The sequence below is a fragment of the Neolamprologus multifasciatus genome, chromosome 19 (genome assembly GCF_963576455.1).
Source record: "Neolamprologus multifasciatus chromosome 19, fNeoMul1.2, whole genome shotgun sequence".
Lineage (NCBI taxonomy): Eukaryota > Metazoa > Chordata > Actinopteri > Cichliformes > Cichlidae > Neolamprologus > Neolamprologus multifasciatus.
Window position 1 is genome coordinate 26,799,452 of NC_140457.1, and position 22,620 is coordinate 26,822,071.

The 22,620-nt window shown below is 39.7% G+C and overlaps 1 protein-coding gene and 1 long non-coding RNA gene across 2 annotated transcripts in view; both read right to left on the minus strand.

The window, feature by feature from the left end:
* Window positions 1–22,620, minus strand: part of ehd4 (EH-domain containing 4) — a 38,088-nt gene that overhangs the window by 5,422 nt on the left and 10,046 nt on the right. Inside the window, exons 4-7 of the mRNA XM_085143090.1 lie at window positions 7,052–7,218; window positions 6,825–6,958; window positions 6,141–6,252; window positions 2,349–2,513 (exon numbers count right to left, since the gene is read on the minus strand). Coding sequence (XP_084999216.1) covers window positions 2,349–2,513; window positions 6,141–6,252; window positions 6,825–6,958; window positions 7,052–7,218 — 578 coding nt within the window. The remainder of the gene's footprint in view (window positions 1–2,348; window positions 2,514–6,140; window positions 6,253–6,824; window positions 6,959–7,051; window positions 7,219–22,620) is intronic.
* LOC146496728 (uncharacterized) lies at window positions 8,973–22,620 on the minus strand. The gene is made up of 2 exons (XR_014871133.1): window positions 14,449–22,620; window positions 8,973–14,266 (listed from the first exon to the last, which is right to left on the minus strand). It is a non-coding gene; the product is annotated as an uncharacterized LOC146496728 (long non-coding RNA).

Here is a 22,620-nt window from a genome sequence, read left to right on the forward strand (position 1 = left end):
TCCTCCTTGACCTCTTCCTTTGCATGTCTTTGGATCCATTGTTTCAAACCTGAGTGAGCTGACTTTGGCCCTTTTGACTATCCCTCAAAGTTTCTGATTGGTGTGTGATGCATTTTGACTCCTAGTGTTTCCACTTCGTTAACTGTGTGCTGATTGAGCTAAAGCTGTGCTTACGTGAGTTAACATTATTGACTGCTAATGCTTTCTTGGGGCGTCTGGTGCGTTTTGGTCGCATCTATCGCGTTCGGTGTGAACACACCGTAAGTGACCACATGTTATCAGCACTGACAAATGTAGGGATTTGTGTGTAGAGTTTTGCAGTAACAGTCCACCACATCTGACTCATATGGTAAAGCAGGGGCATAGTGTTTATAGTTCAGGGAAATGGGTGTGCTTTTTAGAAAGTGGCATTATGGTTTTGAAATTTGGGTTCAAACTGAGGTTTAGATGTTGTTTACCTTTCTTGTTTTGTGTGCTTATTCCTTGACTTCGTGAGTTTGCTGTCGTCAATGTAGTTTATTTTAAATCACCACCCAAAACACTGGGATTCCTTTTGTTTTGAGCATTACACCTGTTGTTGACTATACATAAAAATGGTCAGAGATTCTCACAGTGAAGTAAAGCAGACGAACCTTAAACCTGAATTTGTTTTACTGGCCAGCAGGGGTCACCTGATCTCCTAGTTACAGGGTCGTGCTTCACTTATGGTTGGTAAGTAACTACCATACGAGTAATGGTTTGATTCTTATTTAATGCTTTTCTATACTACGCTTGAGCACTCACAGCAACTTTGGCCAGGATCAAACCACCAACCTTCTGATTAGTAGAGGGCCTGCTCTACCCCCCTGAGCCACAGCCATTCACAGTCCTCTTACATTTTAATGAGATCCAAGCCTCACTAATGATATGTATTTTATTCAGAAGCAAAATAACCACAGCCCAATAAAAAGGCCTAAATGGGACTTACTAACACGCTGACAGCACGATTGCACATCGGTTGGATTTTCACAGAGGTAAGTGTGTTTTAGAAATTTTTTGTACAAAAATCTATGAATTTTACACATTTCTGAATGACATGTAAAAGTTTCACTTAACATAATAGGACATTTTTCTGGAATTCTAATTACTAGTACCATAATATGCCTTCATTTTAATTACTGGTGTCGCTGCTTAAAGAAAGCTATTTGTAAAATAACTACAGGCTCTTTTTCAAGACATCTCACCAGGGAAGTGAAAAATCTCAAACATTTTCTCTGTCAATAATCCAATAAAAACAAAGTTTAGCTGAGGGAAACACACTTGCTGTGCAGCATCTCTCTATCGGCCCAGCAGAGCAGCTGCAGTTCAGTTCATTCTGTCCCAGCAGCTAAAACCTTCCCTGACGTCAGGAAAACAGTTCTTCTTCTTCAGATCACACATTGTTCCGCATGATGACATGATGCAATGCTATAATCATTTGTTTATCATTTAAATTCAGGTTTTCTTTTACTAAACAATGATTTTCCTGTATTTGCATAAACAGGGACAGGGATTATATTAAACCCAGTGCTCCAGGTCTATCAGCCAGTGTCCAAGAGTACATTTGCAAACTCTGCCACTCTAAAGGACACATACACTTCAGAATGACAATTCCACTGAGTGGGCAAGAAGTATAGCACTACTATTCCTATGTGATGCTTCCTATTTGTCAAATTAAAACACAATTTTCTAGAGTCAGGGAAGAATAATTATTTGATCCTCTACTGAATTTTTTAATTTGTTCACTTACAAAGAAGTATAAGGAGCCATGTTTTGCTTTGGAATCAAATACTTATTTCACTCAGTGATGCAAACCAATTCATGACTTTTAAATAATGCGCTTTCCTTTTCTGTATATTTGCCATTCAGTCTCTCTCCTTTAAAATGAAACTGCTATAAAAAATTAGAAGACTGCTCATTTCTTTGGAAGTGAGCAAACTGTCAAATTCAACAGGGAATTAAATCATTTCCCGTACGGTACGAGCGGCTTCTGTTTCAAGAAAATAAAGACAACTGTTACTGTGATATGACTGTGATACAAAAAACTATTCTAAAATTGGCAGTTACAGTTACATTGTCTCTTTTTGTTGTGTTAAAAGTGATTAACAGACTTTATCTGGGTTGAGTAAAAATATTCTCAGGATATCCAGGTCCAAAGTGGGTGTGTGTGTGTGTGTGTGTGTGTGTGTGTGTGTGTGTGTGTGTGTGTGTGTGTGTGTGTGTGTGTGTAAAGCCAAGCCATTCTTTTTAATAACCAGCAGGGGATGACTCCAGTCTAATTGCACAGAGGTCTTTGGGAACTGCTGGCTACTGTGTTGGCTTTTACGTACCTGCATCTTAGTGACATTGGGGAAGTCTCCAGGGCTGATGTGGTGCTCTCTCTGTAGGACGGTGTAGATCTCCGGGAGTCTCTGGATCAGTTCGTCCTTCTTCTTTTCCCGTCCAAACAGAGATGGCATCTCTTTCTTCAGGTAGCTGATAATGTAGGCATGCACCTGCAAGCAGGAAAGCAATGGAGATCGTGAGCATTTTAAAATGCCGTGCAGGGACACAGATCTAAATTCTGTGCCTTAAAACTTAAAGTTTCTTTTAACCCTGGAGAACCCATGGGGTCAAATCTGACCCCATGGTTTCCCTAGTAAACCAATGGGGTCGGCTCTGACCCCATGGGTTATCCAGGGTTAATGGCAGCTTTGGCAGCTTTTTTCCTTTGAGACATCTGAGATTGCATTGAAAGAAGAGGAATGAAACTAAAAGTGTTGCATCAGAAAGCTGATTAAAACTGATCACAAAATTTCATTCAGCTCATTAAATCTTAAAAAAAGCCAAAATTCAGGACAAGTGAGCAAACAAACAGAGAAGAAGTCTGAGTACATGGCAACGCTTAACTGAGACAAAACCGAAGTTATTTATGACTGATCCCCTTTAACTCTTCTGTGTTACCAGTGTAACACACAGCACAGCACAGGAGACACTACCCTGATAGTTCCTCAAAAGGAAAAGGTCACAGCCCTCCCGCTGCCAGAGCTCCGTTCAATAACAGCACTGTTTACACAGAGTTTCCTTAATCACGCCACCAACACAGGAAGTCTGCTATCTGGGCTACAGGTTACCATGGAGGGCAAAGAAGCTCATACTCTCATGTGTTTAGGTTAATAAAATGAGATTTGAAAATTCAAACAACCGGAAATTGTGAGATGACATCTCACAAATTTAACTTTAATCATTTGTATTGAAGTAAAGAAAAAAAACAATTCTTGGCACAAAAAATCTTTACATGGAACAACCACAAAGTCGACATTTTGTTAACATAAAAACAAAGAATATTTCACAAAATATTCTTTGTTTAAATCTTTAAATATGATTTTATTATGGAATGAAATGCATAATGCAGAAATCTCAGGCTGTTTCCTCTTGCTGGAATAAAAATATAGCTTGAAGTCTGGGTGTCGAGACTCTGGATGAGAGAGAAACAGGAAACTATGAGATGCTGGGTCAGAGGGGAACTGATGGTGACTGATGGATTAGAAGAGGAGAAGAAACAGGAAGAAACAGGAGGAGAAGGGAGGAATGTAGGAGTGCAGGAGGATTACACAGGCAAAGGCATAATGATGGTGGAAGGAAGGGAGGAGTAACACAGTGAGGGAATGAGGTCATTGAATTTCTGAGGGCAAAGTGCCAGAGTACATGAGTGCCATTTATTAAAAGTTACAGAGGAAGGAAAAACAAAACTAAAAAGACTCCTTGGCATGTTTCTGGGTGCTGAACATAACTAAATGTGTGAGAAAACACATGTAGTTATGTTAAAAAAAACCCAAACACAAAACTGTCATTTGTAACTGTAACAAAAACATCTACAAATCCCATTATTTCCTTTGCATCAGTGGCTTAACGTTATCACACCACAAACATCACATCGCAATGTTTCCACTAGAAAGCACTTGTCATATGTTAGTAGAGTGCAGCCAAATCCTTTGTTTAGCTGATAATTGAAATATGCACCATAACAAAGCTGCTAAACCTCACAGGATTGTGTCATTTCAAGAACTTTTGCAGCTAAACACACATCTGTGCTTGGTGTGGATCGCTCACTCGGGACAGATTCCAGCTCACTGTATAACAACACAACAGACCTGATACAGCTGCTGGATGTGCCTCATTATTAAGTTTTCACAGCAGCCTTTGCAATTTCCCACATAAATACCTCATGAAAAAAGAAGCAACCACGGAGGAAGAGGCTGTGACTTCACACTGAATCTCCTGAGACGATAGACGATCAAATCAACTTGAGCGTCATTGTACAAGATTACGAAACATTACAGAGATTAATAATATTAATATGATTGATGTTATTAACCTGCTTCTCTTTGCTTGCTCAAAAATATAGTGGTACCTGAAGTACTTGATCTTTGTTATACTTCAAATATGGCCGACATTTTACATGCTCTCAAACTTCATTCTATGTGGTGTACGCTAGAAGGCTTTTTACAAAATAAAAGCCCTTTGTTTCTTATATGCTTCTACCAGGCTGGACAAGTGTTCCAAATACTGAGCTGAGCATATGCCCTGTATCCCCCACTATGGTGACCATAAGCAAAAATGCAGCCAGGTTAAAGTTAAACTGTTCAATTCAATTCAATTCAATTTTATTTATATAGCGCCAAATCACAACAAATGTCGCCTCAAGGCGCTTCATAGATACAGAGAAAAGCCCAACAATCATATGACCCCCTATGAGCAAGCACTTTGGCGACAGTGGGAAGGAAAAACTCCCTTTTAACAGGAAGAAACCTCCGGCAGAACCAGGCTCAGGGAGGGGCGGGGCCATCTGCTGCGACCGGTTGGGGTGAGAGAAGGAAGACAGGATAAAGACATGCTGTGGAAGAGAGACAGAGATTAATAACGGATATGATTCAATGCAGAGAGGTCTGTTAACACATAGTGAGTGAGAAAGGTGACTGGAAAGGAAAAACTCAATGCATCATGGGAATCCCCCGGCAGCCTACATCTATTGCAGCATAACTAAGGGAGGATTCAGGGTCACCTGGTCCAGCCCTAACTATATGCTTTAGCAAAAAGGAAAGTTTTAAGCCTAATCTTAAAAGTAGAGATAGTGTCTGTCTCCTGAATCCAAACTGGAAGCTGGTTCCACAGAAGAGGGGCCTGAAAACTGAAGGCTCTCCCTCCCATTCTACTTTTAAATACTCTAGGAACAACAAGTAGGCCTGCAGAGCGAGAGCGAAGTGCTCTAATAGGGTGATATGGTACTACAAGGTCATTAAGATAAGATGGGGCCTGATTATTTAAGACCTTGTAACTGTTAACTGGCTCTACATTATTATAACCAAATAAACAATAAGGCCCTGATTTAAATTTTTTAAAGCTCATTTTATTTATTTATTGATCAGACCTGCTCATATCAAATTATGCCAAATTATTTCTAAAGTCTGAAACATTAAAAGTAACCAAGTAACAAATTAACTGCAGTTACATTTTTCGTGTGTTTTTTGGAAGTAGAGTGATTACATCAATTATTGAGCTGAATTACAGTTTTCCTTTCTTTATTTACTTAACGTAGGACTACTTTGAAAATTATAGGACTCCTCTGGCTGTATACATAAATAAGACTATGTTCTTATTAGCAAGAATATTTCCCTAGAAATAAAATTAAATTATATCTAAAAAAAAAGATCCACACCAGCACAGCAATGGCAAAATATAAGCCCTGCATGATATGTGTGACTAAAGCATGTTTTCTATCTCATTTAGTTCTTTAAAAAATATTAAAAATCTTCTAAATTGAATTCATGTGATTGTTGTAAGCTTGGTTTCAGGATTAGGGTCTGATTCAGGCTTTATTTCCACATCAGTGTTAAAATTAAATACCACTTCTGCTTCCTGTTTCCCCAGAATAAAAAACATCTATGTTTCGATTCTTCATTTGAAAGGCTGAAACAACAGCTGACATCATTAGAAACCATTTTCTCACAAGGACACCTCCATTAAACATAGACTCAGCCAGTTGGAAACACTATCCCAGAGATCCTCAGTCAAATATTCCACAGTATTCCTAGAATTCCTGAAAGTTAACTCCAACCACAATGCGTGACTTCCTGTCTCACCTTGGCCAACCTCGCCCTCTTGATCAAGTCGTTGAGTTTACGGAGAGCAGCATTCCTGGGAAGACTCTGGATGTCCCGGAACAGGTCCTGAGACTCTGCCTCGAACAGACGCCTGACAAGTACCAGGAATGAATCAATGAATGAATGAAGTAAGACACGTATATGGAGAAAGAAATCCTACTCGAACAAGCAAATGAGTAAACACACGAACAAATGGATGGATGGATGAAACAATACATACACCATGGAGAAAGGTTAAATAACTAAATTAGATTATTTAATGAACATAATAACAGTTTTCTTCATTCTTACAACCATCTATCATACTATATTTTTATAGTATATTTATTTTTTCATTCAATTCCACTTGTGCAATCAATTCTTTTGAGAAAGCAATAATCCATTTTAATTGCAGCACCTGTTCTACATGTTTCATGTGTATATGCTGTGTAGCTCCAAGCTTAGTTTTTCAATTCCATCCAAAATTTGTCTTTAGATTAGAAGGGTGGGGGGTGGGAACTAAAACAAATTGCTTCAGTCAGAGGATGAAATTGATGGGTTGGTTTGGAATTATGAATCATAGATAAGAGGTTCTCATGTCTAACTTCATTTAAAAAAGAACATAAAGGGAAGAAAGATAAGCATCATTCGCTGCGAACAAACAGACGAAGTAACGTATCTCACCTGTTCTCTGTGTTTTGCAGCGGTTTGGCCCAGAAGGAGCCGAGATAAACTCTCACCACCTCTGGAGTGTTGATCACCTTCCCCAGCGACCACATGAGGGCGCCATACACCCGCATGAGCTGTTGAGTGTCCACCTAATCGAACAGGTGAGGAGGAGGAGCTTAAGGTTAGACTGACACAGGTGAGCAGAGTTTAATTTCATGTTAGATTTGTTCAGCTTCTCCTACCTGGTCTGCCTTGTTGAGGACGACTCGGATCTTGTCGTCTTGACCCTTGAAAGCTTTGATGGCCTCTGAAAACTCATCCGAGATGTCCAGCTTGTGTGCATCAAAGAGGAGAATGATCCGGTCCACTCGCTCTCCAAACCAACGCAGGACCTCAGCAAAGTCATAACCTGGCAACAGGGAGACAAACAAAAGGATCAGTCTAACGCAGGACTAGATCATTTCTGGAAAATGAACACTTAGCATAACAAAGTCTAATAATTTTGACCGATGAGAAAGAAAATTACATTTGGCTTGAGGTGTAATTTGAGCACCTCAAGCCAAATTTCATCAGCATTTCTTTTTTGGCTTTGTGTTAAGTTTAAATACCATGGATGATATCTAATGGTTGGGTTTGGTAACAAGTGGCTACCAAATGTTCCTGCTGAAGTTGAAGACATGCAAGGATGGTGCAATGTATTTATACTCATAACAATCCTGTTAGTTTTTTGTAACCAAGTTAAATAAACCTAGGAGATGCTAATTCAGAGTGGGCCTCCAAAAAATTGTCACCCCCACAGAGCTCTAAGAAGGAACTCAAAGTCCCTTTTGTGTGTGTGTGTGTGTGTGGACTGAAGCTTGAGTGGCGTTCCTTCAGGGCAAGCAAGGTAAGCAGTACCTGTCATGAAGCTGGATTTGCACGTATACAGACTTACAAAGAAATGAAGTCTTTAATTTTTATGTTAGTTTCATTTTAATAGAGATCGACAGGATATCAACTAAAACTCCAGAAAAAAAACAATACACAAAGTGGATATGCACACTATTGAGTGGAACAGGAATTTGATCCCCTACAACCCAGCAATAATTCTGGTTTACAGAGATTAGAATCAACCAGTCAATGAATGAATGAATCAGTCAATCTGATACTTCCGACCCTGAGCCATAAGACTACCCCGCTCTCAATGCAAGATTTTGCCTGATGGGGTGAGGATGATCATGAGAAAGGTGGTGGATCAGCCCCAAAATACAAAAGAGGAGCTTAATGGTCCTCCTTTTCAGGAAAGCACATGTACAGGCCCATCTTAAGTTTGCTAGTCAACATTTAAATAAAGTACAGAAGGCTTGGGAGAAAGTGCTGTGGTCAGATGAAACCAAAACCAAGCTCTTTGCCATCAAATGAGGCAGAGTATGACACAAAGGACACCATCCCCACAGTCAAGCATGTTTCAAGTGGAAAGTGGATATGCTTTGGGGCTGTTTTTCTACTAAGGCTACAGAGATGACTCCACCACACTGACGTACCAATGGATGGGGTCGTGCACCGTAAAATCTCAGACAGAAGATGGGTCCTAAAGATGGGTCATGAATGGGGCTTCCAGCATGACCATGACCCAAAAAAATACTGACAAGGCAACAAAGGAGATGCACATTCTGGTTATGGAGTGGCCTAGCCAGTCTGCAGACCTCAGTCCTAAAGAAAATCTGTGGACGGCGCTCTTCCAAACAATAGCCAAGAAACCTGAAGGATTTAGAGAGTTTCTGTAAAGAGTCGGCAAAAATCCTGCCTGAGATTTCTTCAAGTCTAGTGACTAAGTACAAGAAACTTCTTACTGTTGCGATTACAAACAAGGGTTTCTCCACCAAGTTGTCTACTAAGTCGTGTTTTGCTTGGGGATCTAATATTATTTCACTCAATGACATGCAACTTAGTGTAAAACTTTTATGTAATGTATTTTTTCTGAATTTTGGGTTGATATTCTGTCTCTGTCTATTTAAATGAAACCACCATAAAATTTAGAGAGTACTAATTTCTTTCTAAATTTCCTTCTAAAACTTACAAATTCAACAGGAGATCAAATCACTTTAGCATACAGTAGTCCCGATGTAGGTTCATAGTGAATTTAACAGCCACAAAACAGTTCTGTTTCTCTCTGGCTCTCTCTCTGTGTGTGTGTGTGTGTGTGTGTGTGTGTGTGTGTGTGTGTGTGTGTGTGTGTGTGTGTGTGTGTGTGTGTGTGTGTGTGTGTGTGTGTGAGTGAGTGAGTGTGTAAAGTGATATATAGCAATTTGGGTGTGGTTCATCTGAAACTGGGTGACACTGACCTCACTTTTGAAAACTCAAGAGCTTTTATACTCAAACAGGAAGATTCCTGCAGCAGAAGGAAATGTTTCTACTCCTGCTTACATATCTGACTAAATTCTGCTTGTCTTTACTGGGTAGATGGGCTGGTATCCAGCACTTCTCTCCTTTTGCTGTGTACTCAGTGCTTCTGCACTAGAAACCATATAAACCCTTCACAAAGATATTTATACAGCATTTTAACTTGAGTTACTTTGTATCTACGGATAGATGCATTGGGGTTAAAATAGTTACCCTCAGTTGAAGGGACAAAAAATAATTTTGATCTTCTCTTTGTCCTGCCTTGCTTGTCAATCATTTCTGCGCAGTGATGCCTCAAATCGGCAAGTATAAAAGTAAAATGCCCTAATGATAACAATAATAATTATAATAATAATAATAATAATCATTGAGGAGCAGCTGAAGCTGAGCAGAAGGTATGTGAAGAAGTGTAAGGGTGAAGGAGGTCTGAAACATAAGGAGGACTCTTGCACCATCTGCACCATCTAGACCCGACAGAAGAGAGCAGAGAGAATGGCATTACAGTAGTCCAGATGAGAGGTGACCAGAGTATGAACCCGGAGTTGAGTGCTGAATTAAGAAAGAAAAGGGTGAAGCCTAGAAATGTAATGAAGGTGGAACGTGAGACATGACTGATGTGGGCGGTAAAGGAGAGGGGTTTGTAGGCAGGATATGAGGACAGGAGGGGGAAGAGAATTTCTGGGTTCTGTAGGATAATACTTATGTGTGTCATCTGCATGAAAAATGAATTGCATACCAAAATTGTGGACGATATTTCCAAGAGGAAGAAGATAAATTATAAAGGCCCCAGCACTGTTCCCTGAGGGACAACATGTTTGACTGACGCGAGAAGTCGGATAATCTTGCCTTGAATAAATAGTTTCCAGTCAGACAGGTAGGCTGTAAACCACTTGAGTGCTGTGTCCTCGATTGCGATGTTAGCCAGATGTTCTAACAGTAACTTGCCATCTTGTGTCTCACTAAATATTAGTTTAGGACCTTTCCACCTTACCTACCTTATTTTAGCTGATGTTGGTAAGCTTCAGACAGTACAGCCACTTATCAAGGATGTGTCATTTTAGGATTTTAGAAGACGAGTAAAGGAGGTAAAAACACATTTATACTGTTTATCATAGGACTGTATAAGAAGGCCTGTGAATTGTATGAAGCAGGGAAAAGGAGATTCCAGTTAGTTTGTTATATTTTTCCATGCAGTGCTTTTAAGATTTGCACAATAAATCAGGCATAAAATGGTTCTCAGAAGCTCTCCGTAATTCACTGTCCTCCTGCTCACTTTGAGGTTGCTGGGAAACATATTTATTTGTCCAGGTCTTAACAGGTAGAGCTAAAGTGCACAGTTTACACTGAACACATGGCTTCCAGAGCTGGCTGAGTGTGCATAGAGCATCATCGACCACAGCCAGTGTACCCGAACACATGTGTAGTACAAACACCTTCAGCAAACATTCATACTTTTCTTCTAAATGTGTTTGCCACTTCATCAACCTTAGGTCTAATGGATAACAGACATTTGGAAAGTTTTTGAAATACAATACTCATATATATAAGAAGCAAATAAGCAAAAATGTACTGCCTAGTAAAAATGTACATAATAATAAAGTGTAGAGTAACAAGTTAAATGTAACAAAATAAAAAGAAGTACTTGAGAGTGCAAACCACCACGGCAGCTCCGTCTCTGGGCAGTATTTACTTTTAAGGGAACAGTATTGTATTTTGAATATATTTATTTTGTTTTCCTTGTTTCCTTTAAACATGCTTTTAGTGTATTAAAAGCAAGGGCAAACCTTCGTTATTTGCCCTGTTGAAACATTTTAATGCACCTGACATAATTTTAAGTATAAATACTTTTTATTATTTTTTTATTTATGGATTAATTCTCTTTCTCTTGACTTTCTTAAATATGTAACCCATCTTGGGGTCAACTTGAAAGAAAGGCAGAAGACTAAAAATGAGATCAGAGGTCAAGTGTGACATGACATTTAGATAAAATTATATTGTGATATTTAGAAGTTTACCAGTATCATTTCCTAAATGCCAATACAAACAATAACAGTAGCATTTTAAAAATAGTTTGAAAAATAAACAATATTTTATGAAAGTTGAATCTTTTTCGAACTTGAGGAAGAGCAAGATATACCATTTCCTATAGACCTAAATGTTGCCAATACAAACAATGGCATTAAGAAACATAGTTTTAAATAGCTCTATATAGCACTTGTATCACTTTGACCTTCAGATCAAACTATCGACCCTAAAGATGATATCAGAGGTTAAACATTTATATGGTACTCTCTACATGTTGACAATACACCAGGTTTTTTCAACAAACAAAATTTCAGCATATAAATCATCAAGTTTGCCTTGAAGACCTTGGTGGACCAAGGCAAATGGGTTGTTAACATGACCCCAGTGTACGCCCCTACAAAGTTTACGCCCCTACAAAGTTTAATCACATTTCATTCAAAACTTTTCAAGCTATCGTGTTTAAAAACACAACCTCCTTGGCAGAGGTAAAAATGATCTAGAGGTTGGATACCAGCCTATCAGCTGAATTTCACAAATGAAACACAACAGTGGAGCATCCCACTTTGCCTACATTCACAACATCACTTCGGGGCAACAAACATCTGACTGTTTGTGGACACAACACATGTACAATTGCTGATAATGCTTATTATGAAGGTTAATGGGGACTACCATCAGCATTTCTGATGTGTAAATTCCAAAACCTAGAACACTGCAATGGCTTTAGTTAACATTAAACGCTATTACACACCAATCTTTCTGTTCAACCTGACCAAATTATTAAAGTCAATTAAAAGCCCAACAGGTTGATCTGGTGTCCAAATTTCCAAGACCCCAATGTGATCAAGCATCTACCAGATGTGCTGGCACTAGCCCAACTTATGGAGGCCCCACTAGCTGCCAAGAGAACCAAAAAGGGCCACTGCTTTGTCACTCTCCCCATGGCTTCTGCAAGTCTGTTTCCACCTCCTGTCATCACCATTCATATTTCCTGCGTGCTTGGTGGAGGCTGCAGGCAGCAAAGGTGTCTGAGCTTGCTAAGTGGGGATGTTAGCACACAAAAGCCCATCTGGTGATACCTGCGCTTTTAGAGGGAGTTTTAACCTTTGGTTGGCTGTCTGGGTGTGACTTCCAACACACTCCACTGACACAAGATATAATGCTGTTAATGAGCCAGGTTTGACTGCTTTCCGTGAGGATTTCATTTAATGTATTTAACTAAAACATTTCCAAATATTCCAATAAACAGTTATAGCAACTACTGCTATTGCTAGTGCCATTTTTTAATCACGTACTTCTAGTCCTTTTTACCCACACTTCAAACGAGTTTCTAGTACTGCTTCCTTTTGTGTTCAAAAGTTTTAAAACTAAGAACATCTTAGACAATCTTTCAATGAATTTCTGACGCCTATGTTTTATTAGAAAAAACAAATACACTAATCACTGCAGCTCAACAAACAGGATTATACTGCCTCTGTGGAGAAGCTATTTTTGCAATTTGTCCACCCTGGAGTTGTCCGTTCATGAATAAATGATGCTTTTAGCACTGAGTGCAATGTGTGGCTCGGGTTTGTCCCAGTAGATGTGAGCCTAAGCAGTAAATACAGTCATTGGCTGGGAAATTTTCTGCCCCTATGAAACTCATTACAGCAGACAGAGAAAACACACCTAAGAGGCACAAAACACACCCCTGCAGGGTCAGTAAGATGACCTTCCTCTGATACGAGCTGTCATTGTTCTCTGCTTCTGTTACAGGACAACTGATTATTTCACATGCTCCAATTCATGTAAAAACGGAAATGCCTTCTCCTTAAATGTCTACTTCCCCTGCACTGCTGGAACATAGTGAATTATTACTTATTCCACAGTGCAGAGGTGCAAGCGTGGATGTTGCCTTTGTGTGCATGTTGGCAATGTCACAAGTGTGCATTACATGAGGGAATGGCACCAAAAACAATGAGGAAATAGTCATTATTAGGATTTAAAGGAAAACAAGCTAAATACAACCTTGAATGTCAAGCTTTTAAAATTCACTCTGACTACTGTCAACCCTGAGGAGCATTGTCCAATGAAAAAATCCAACATTCAATTAATTATGAGTGTTTTGGTGACTCTTAGATAAAAGAAGACATCTGATGATGTCTACAGACTTTGCTGAAGAACTGCAGGTAAGTTTTTTCAATTAAGCTGTTGTTTAGATAGAAAGACTTAAAGTCTACAGCTGGAAGAGACCAATCTGATGATCTCATATTATAATTAAAGACATACAACCAAGAGCTGTCCAGGTTTAATTACTCTACATTAGCAAATCAAAAGGGTGATTGGCTGTGACACAGTTAGAATTACACCCATTCAAAGGACAACACATCATGAAGGTTTACCATTTTTTGTAATGAGAATTTCATGATGTTACAATAGTTACAAGACTAAACATTCTGAGAGTTGTGGCCACAAAATTCAGCATTTACAGTCAGAACCTTCAGAATAAAACTGAGCAAAAAAAAGGATGGAGATATTTTTCGAGTTTAAAGTTTAGCTTTGGGAGGAAGTAAGAGATTTAATATCTAACTAACCGCAAGTAATTATCACAAGTTCACAAGTTCAACTAGGAGTGATGATACGTCCCTGGTCGAGGGTTACCCTAGGCATAACCTAACGACAATTATCTAACCTGATCTCCTAATTAAAAAGAACAGAAAAAGAATTTGTGGTAATAGAGATATGAGAAATACAATTCAGCTCACACAATAAACTAATGCAGTTCAGTTTATGGTTCTCACACAAACAATTTTACAAGCAGCTGATTGGCTATTTTTAGGCTGCAGAAGAGGAATGCAAAGGGACGAGGTGGCTGTGAGCAGGAGGCCAAGATGCTGCTGTCCATGCAGTTATCCAGTCTGCACTCAGAAACTTATTTACAACAGCCAAGCCGCAGCCTCCACCTGGCTCAACAGCAATTTTTAATGGGCTGAGCTGTGTGGCTCAGGAGGTAGAGCAGGTCATCTACTCACAGAAGGTTGGGGTGGTTCAATCCCTCCATGCCAAGTATCCTTGGGCACGATAATGAACCCCAAATTGCTCTTTGCTGAGAAAAAAGGGTGGGTGGATGATGTTATATAAAGTGCTATGAGTGCTCAAGTAGAGTAAGAAAGGTGAATCAATCTACTAACCATTTATCCCCACACACACAACCCATACACACATCTTTGAGAGAGGACAGAAAGATGCAAACACCCTGATACTGGGAGGAGTCCAACATACAAAGAAACATAGACCATGGATCATAGGAGGGAAATCATGATTCAGTCATATGATCTTGGCCAGAGTGCCAACCGCTACCTGCACACATGCTAGCAGCTCAGCAAGAGACAGTCAGGCTCCAAGTTAATTCTCACTCTTGGAGCATGTCGATGTCACACTATAGCATTCACCTCAATGATGATTGATCAACGTCCATCCACTGATTAAAGGCAGTTTGTGTGTGTGTGAATGCTACAAAGAGGTTCTAATGCTTCTATTAGAACTCTGTTACTCCAATCAGACTCCACCCACTGATGACAGACTGGCAGGAGATCAACACATGGGACCAGAGCCCTGTGGCAAACATCAACTCCACCCTGTAGACAATCCATAAGCCAGCGTCTCTGCCAAACATGCAGCTGTAATGTGCCCATAAAACATACTCTGTGCTCAGGGAAACACTAGACAGGCAGAGCAGACTTTTGTTATAAAATGGAAAGGATGGCAGATATAACTATTATTTTTCCTTCCAATAACTATCCACTCTATGACATCACAGACAGATAACTCCCACAAACATTTGCATGGAAGTATATTTGAGATCGGAAAATTTTACCACTGCAAAAACTCAAAAGCAAAAGCACTGACTGCCAACCCCTTCACAGTCGACGTATTCCTGTTTTAAGTGTCCCCCAGCTCTCCTCCTATAACTAAATCACTCCCTCAATCATTTGAAAGATTATATTTGCAAATCATACGTCAAATCCATTATTTTGGACATGAGGAAGCACAGAGAATAGAATCAGGGTGAATGGGGCACATGGTGGTAGGAGGTAGACACCCAGACACCCAGTCCAGACGCTTTTCTTTGCAAGCTCCTTTGACTACAATGACCTGGATGACTGAGAACCTTCACAGACGTAGTAGACGCCCATTAGTTAGCAGATTTCCAATATAAAGCTTTCAGCTGAGCTTTTAACCCATTGCCATCTTGCTGTTTCGAAACCTGAGATGACGATGGGTGAATCTCACTGACAAAATGAGGAATTCTGCACACTGTCCTCCGCTCTAGTCATTTCTAATTTTGTCCATCCTGGTCACACAAAATAGAAAATCTTAACATCCTGAACTCTGACTCTGGTCTTTTTTCAATACCACCCTTTCCAAACAATACATTATAGCAGGCCTCACAAGTATCTAGTAAACCTTCCCTTACACTCTTGCTGGCATTCTGCTGTCACAAATCACCCCTGATACTCTCCACCCACTCCACCCTGCCTGCACTCTCTTCTTCACCTCTCTTGTGCATTCTCCATTGCTTTGGACGTATCTCCATGTATTTAAACTTATCTATCCTCACTTTCAATCACAGATGCTTCTACCTACTTTCATTCTTCTTCTCTTCACAGAATATCTCCACCTTTCCAAGCTCTACTCCACCTGCTCCCTACTCTCACTGCAGATCAGAATGTCATCTGAAAACTTTATAGTCCTTGGAGACTCCTGCCTGACCTCATTGCCAAAGCAAACATCACATATGTAGTGCTCTTTCTCAGCATGAAGCCATACTAGTCCTCACTAATCATAACTTCTCTCCTCAACCAAGCTTCTACAACTCTTTCCCATAGTTTTCCCAATCTGCTCTCTCTTCAAGACAACTCTATACCTCCACAGGTGGAGTGATTCCCTTCCACTCTTTCCTCTCTTCATACCTGCCCTTTCTTCCTCCTTACTAATCCTATTACACATTGTTATTTTATAAAAATGCACTCAGTCAAACTGCAGAACTTCATTAATGTTAATTAGGCCTCGCAATATGAAAGTCACCTTTCATTAGCAGTGATGATGCTTGACAAATTAAAGGCTGCTACCTGCACAAGTTTGATATCCATGCATATGCACACATTCAAGTTGTCAAACGAGATTGACACAGAGTAATCCCCTGAATCCCTGCTAGTGACACAGAGATGCACAGGGGACTTTCTTGAATCAATTACAGTTTTTTGGTTTTTAGGTGCAGCAAAGGAACTTTCTATTTTATACCCAGAGCAAAAATTGCATTATTGATACAAACTGTTGAACTCAGAAAAGATAAAATATGTATACAAATACGAAATATCTATATGATACATGTCTAATATACAGGTGCTTTAGTTGCCGAAACAAATCTTAAATGAAGTCTGACTAAAAAAACATAAAGGCCACATGTCTACACAGCAGGAGGTCTGAAGTGGGTCAAAACATGTTCAATGTGTTGGAAGGCAGCTGCAGCACACACACACACACACACACACACACACACACACACACACACACACACACACACACACAAAGAGCTGTTCAGTCATATTAAACTGCTGAAAGTAACTTAATCAGATGAAACATTCCTGAGCAGTAGCAGTGGTATGACAGTTTGCCATCAGCATGTGCGCAGTGAAGTTTAATCTATTGCTGATGCTGTCTCTATGTGCATTCATGTTGACTCACAGTTGGCCTGTCAAAAGTCTTCAAGAGGAATTCAGGCTCAGCTGAGCAGCCCTAAATGCTTCCAGATGGAGGGAAAGCCCCACCACTGCTTCCTGTGGCCCTCATTCCCTCCCTTTAATCCACCATCCCTCCATTGCTGAATCCATCCTTCCATTTGCCCAGCTGAGCTGTTCAAGTAATGGTGTCATTCATTAAGGTTGACTCAATGTAAGGGCATCGGGAATTCTGGAATAAAAGGAGAAACTTGTTTCTACAAAAATATTCTAATATAGATAATAAAAAATTAACACATAGTCTAGTAAATGCACTGAAGTTAGATTGGTAGATTTTTTGCTATATGCTGCAATCCCTATTACTAGATCCACTACATGTTAAGTGGTGGATCTACGCCATCATCTAATAAAACTGTTTTCATAAAGCTGATTTTATGATAAACCATTCCTGACTATATACAGCTGAGCAGGAGAATGTAGTTGCCCTAATGTGTGTCTTTGTTTTAACAATGTTGCACTTCAGTGGTTAAAATATTCAAGCAATCTAACTAAAGACTACCTACCCACAACATTAAATGTCAACTTTTGTTGCTTCCAAAGTCGAGTTGGTGCCTTATTTGCAAATTTGGTAATTCAGGCTTGCACACCTCCTTAACATTTCTGATATCTGGACGCACTGTTGTTGACTCTCACTGTCTCTCTAACCACTCGATTCTGACAGATGATCTTCCACAACAAAACTCAAGTGCAGCTGTAATCAGAATCACATATCCTTCCTGTTCTCTGCTGACTTTCATTTGCCAGATTTGTAAAAATCTCTCATTTATACCAGATGGATCTTCCTCTAGGTTTCCCTCTGGGAGCTCCAAGTACTTTGGACAACTTTAGCATCGGGATTTCTGACAATGTAGCACGCCACAATACATACAACTGTGAAGTAAAGGGCTACTTTGAGGACATACAATTTAAAAGGACTCCCTGCTGGTTCCCTGGGGAACTCCTTTGTGACAATTTATGAACATTAGCAGGTGTGTTTCCCACTGAATCATACAGTCCTGTGCTATAAGCACGATGGCATTAGAAAGCTCAGTATATGGTCTGAGTCTATGTGACTTTCTGGCTCTCCACCCAACATACCACTGCTATTATATAAAACTTTCAGCAAAGACACCCATGGGATGTAAAATGTAGAGCTTAGTACAGCACAAGCATCTTCTCAGAAAAGAGACACCCTTTCATTTCCTTAAAGCAGAATGAAATACTTAATAGCATAAAAGCAATTTTGTACTTTTTACCAATGACATACTAATTTTAAAGTTTTTCATTATTACAAATCATTGCATGTTGTCATTATTTTGCTCACAGAAATTTAGATCATTGTTATAGATATTAGTACTATTCAAATATTTTCTCAATATAATGAAATATTCTATTCTATTCAATTCAGTTTTATTTATATAGTGCCATATCACAACAACAGTTGACTCAAGGCGCTTTATATTGTAAAGTAGACCCTACAATAATACATACAGAGAAAAACCCAACAATCATATGACCCCCTATGAGCGAGCACTTTGGCAACAGTGGGAAGGAAAAACTCCCTTTTAACAGGAAGAAACCTGCAGCAGAACCAGGCTCAGGGAGGGGCGGGGCCATCTGCTGCGACCGGTTGGGGAGAGAGAAGGAAGACAGGATCAAAGACTTGCATAATGAAATATTATATTCATTATTTATATTAAAGAACCTCCATGTATTCCGTGGAAGGCTGCATCTTTAGTTCTTCGTTTGGACAAATTTCTAGCAAACTTTATACATATCTATACAATAACACCCTCCTGTTATATCATTGTTCCCATAGACTGTACATGTTAGCCATTATTTGGCAGTGTACCAGTGACCAGTGTTGGGTTTGGGTACTTATTTCTTTTTCCCTGTAGTGAATAATGCAGCACATTTGATTTGCTTTTTATTTTTTAAATGAATACATTATCATATATCGAGCTCCCCAGTGAACATGTTTAGATCAGCTGGTGGAATGTCTTCACATTGTGGAGGTGTTTGACATTACAAGCCGTTGTATGCCACACTGAATCTTTTTAATCTGTTCATTGAGGGTTGATTTGGTAATGATTCCAGCAAGGAGCGTAATTTTTGATGCCAACTTCACCAACATTTATCTAAAGGCTGGCTGTCAAAGGAGATTTTGTTAGATGTTGTTGGCAAGTGCAGATAGCATCCCTTTAATCCACAGAGCATGAGAAAAGAGGTGAAAACAGGTGAAGACAGGATTAGGCATATGGTCTGTGAGAAGACTAAATAAAGCCAGAGTGTTGAAGAACAAAGTATCAGATAGACGATAAGACATGGGGTTAGCACAGTTTCTTACAGTTTAAAAAGATGAAGACCAATGTTGGTCCGTTTTGAAATATGACTGCTTACGCTGCTGAAATTAAAAATAAGGAAGTTAAATGAAAATTCACATTGTTCCATTTTCTTTCATTTTGATTTTGTGTTGTGAAAGCCGACAGAATTAACCATAACAAAGTGTAATGGGTTAGTGAGGTACGCTGAGCATAAAACCAGAGTCTTCAGTTTCACAAAGGTGGCTCTTTTTATCTGGTTAGACCACTACAGTACCAACTTCAGATAATGTTACGTTCTGGTTTAAAAACAACTGTGGGAGCCACATTTTCCCACATTTTTGGCCCAACAGCATGCACTAAAATCAATGTAGATTGTTACCTTATGGAATACATTTTTTATATTATACATGGTAAGCAGTACATTAGTAATTCTGGCATATAAAGTCGTCCTGAATGCAAGGTTTGAATGCAAACCTTGCATTCAGTTTACTGTTACCGTCCATAAATACAGAATGCTGCTGTAATTTATCAAGCGTTTAATAAAGGGTATGTAGTTACTCACAAAAGAATAAATAGCAAAAAAAAGAAATGGGAGCCCCGGCTAAAACAACCAAAAGAAGAAGAAGACCATAACCAGCGGCAGGCCCCTGGATTCAGGTTTCTCCCCTAACCTAGTCCTGGGAAACTAAACTAGAAGTAACCAAAACAGAAAACAGTACTACCGGTAACTCCTACTCAGTCTATACTTAATAAACAGAGCTTTAAGAGATATATAGAAAATGTATACAGTGGGGCAAAAAAGTATTTAGTCAGCCACCGATTGTGCAAGTTCCCCCACTTAAAATGATGACAGAGGTCAGTAATTTGCACCAGAGGTACACTTCAACTGTGAGAGACAGAATGTGAAAAAAAATCCATGAATTCACATGGTAGGATTTGTAAAGAATTTATTCGTAAATCAGGGTGGAAAATAAGTATTTGGTCAATAACAAAAATACAACTCAATACTTTGTAACATAACCTTTGTTGGCAATAACAGAGGTCAAACGTTTACTATAGGTCTTTACCAGGTTTGCACACACAGTAGCTGGTATTTTGGCCCATTCCTCCATGCAGATCTTCTCAAGAGCAGTGATGTTTTGGGGCTGTCGCCGAGCAACACGGACTTTCAACTCCCACCACAGATTTTCTATGGGGTTGAGGTCTGGAGACTGGCTAGGCCACTCCAGGACTTTCAAATGCTTCTTACGGAGCCACTCCTTTGTTGCCCGGGCGGTGTGTTTTGGATCATTGTCATGTTGGAAGACCCAGCCTCGTTTCATCTTCAAAGTTCTCACTGATGGAAGGAGGTTTTGGCTCAAAATCTCACGATACTTGGCCCCATTCATTCTGTCCTTAACACGGATCAGTCGTCCTGTCCCCTTGGCAGAAAAACAGCCCCATAGCATGATGTTTCCACCCCCATGCTTCACAGTAGGTATGGTGTTCTTGGGATGCAACTCAGTATTCTTCTTCCTCCAAACACGACGAGTTGAGTTTATACCAAAAAGTTCTACTTTGGTTTCATCTGACCACATGACATTCTCCCAATCCTCTGCTGTATCATCCATGTGCTCTCTGGCAAACTTCAGACGGGCCTGGACATGCACTGGCTTCAGCAGCGGAACACGTCTGGCGCTGCGGGATTTGATTCCCTGCCGTTGTAGTGTGTTACTGATGGTGACCTTTGTTACTTTGGTCCCAGCTCTCTGCAGGTCATTCACCAGGTCCCCCCGTGTGGTTCTGGGATCTTTGCTCACCGTTCTCATGATCATTTTGACCCCACGGGATGAGATCTTGCGTGGAGCCCCAGATCGAGGGAGATTATCAGTGGTCTTGTATGTCTTCCATTTTCTGATGATTGCTCCCACAGCTGATTTTTTCACACCAAGCTGCTTGCCTATTGTAGATTCACTCTTCCCAGTCTGGTGCAGGTCTACAATTCTTTTCCTGGTGTCCTTTGAAAGCTCTTTGGTCTTGGCCAATGGCGGAGTTTGGAGTCTGACTGGTTGAGGCTGTGGACAGGTGTCTTTTATACAGATGATGAGGTCAAACAGGTGCCATTCATACAGGTAACGAGTGGGGGACAGAAAAGCTTCTTACAGAAGACGTTACAGGTCTGTGAGAGCCAGGGATTTTCCTTGTTTGAGGTGACCAAATACTTATTTTCCACCCTGATTTACGAATAAATTCTTTACAAATCCTACCATGTGAATTCATGGATTTTTTTTTCACATTCTGTCTCTCACAGTTGAAGTGTACCTCTGGTGCAAATTACTGACCTCTGTCATCATTTTAAGTGGGGAAACTTGCACAATCGGTGGCTGACTAAATACTTTTTTGCCCCACTGTAAATATGCTTTATGCTTGGTCCTGCCAAGCACTTTTGACATGGTTATAAAACAAATTGAACTAATTATAACCAATACAACTAATATTAAATTCCCACTGTTAAGGTCATTGGTACGTGCTTCTTGTCACACATTTATAGATAATATGATTTTTGTCATTCAGGACAGAAAACAGACATTTTTAATGAGGAAAAAAAAATAGAAATTTCTTAAAATATTTTTTGACAATCACTTGAGTCCTGGCACCAAATGTATCGAGTCAGGTCAAGATTTTTCAGATGTGTAACTGCTCCCGTGGGTTCATTTCCTACGAATCAGTGTCTTTGGTTTCAGATCTGCATTTATAAACTCACATCAGCAGCACTGATTCACTAGAGGAAACAGACTGTGAGACAAAAAAGGAAGTGAGACAGAAAAGAGAGATACAGTATTTCACAAGAACCTTTTAGGTTAAATGTTAGCGCATTTACTCTGTCTAGAAGATTGATCAGCAGGTAAGATCCATAAGTTCTAAAGGAATTTTACTCTGAGAGGTAAAACACTGGACCTCAACATTTGATGGAGATTTAGACTTGTTTGTCTTGAGGTTGTGCAAAACTCTGGCCAGTATTTATCAAAATCTTTTTAAGAAAAACGGACTAATCGTTCAGTCTAGAAAAGAAAAGAAAATTCATGTTGCATGAAGCTAATACATTTTTATTTGACTTGGTCAAAACAAAGAAAAAAACAGGGAAAAAAGACTTTTCCTTTAACAGAAGACTAATTGATGAACTGCCTTAAGATTAAACTGTGGAGGTCAGCTGCTCACTGACTTAATACAATATGAGGAAGTGAAGGAATGTCAAGGGCTATTATGCAACAACACAACAAACTGAGAGTAGGGTGCCTCCTTTAGGCAGCCAACACACACACACAGACACACACACAGATA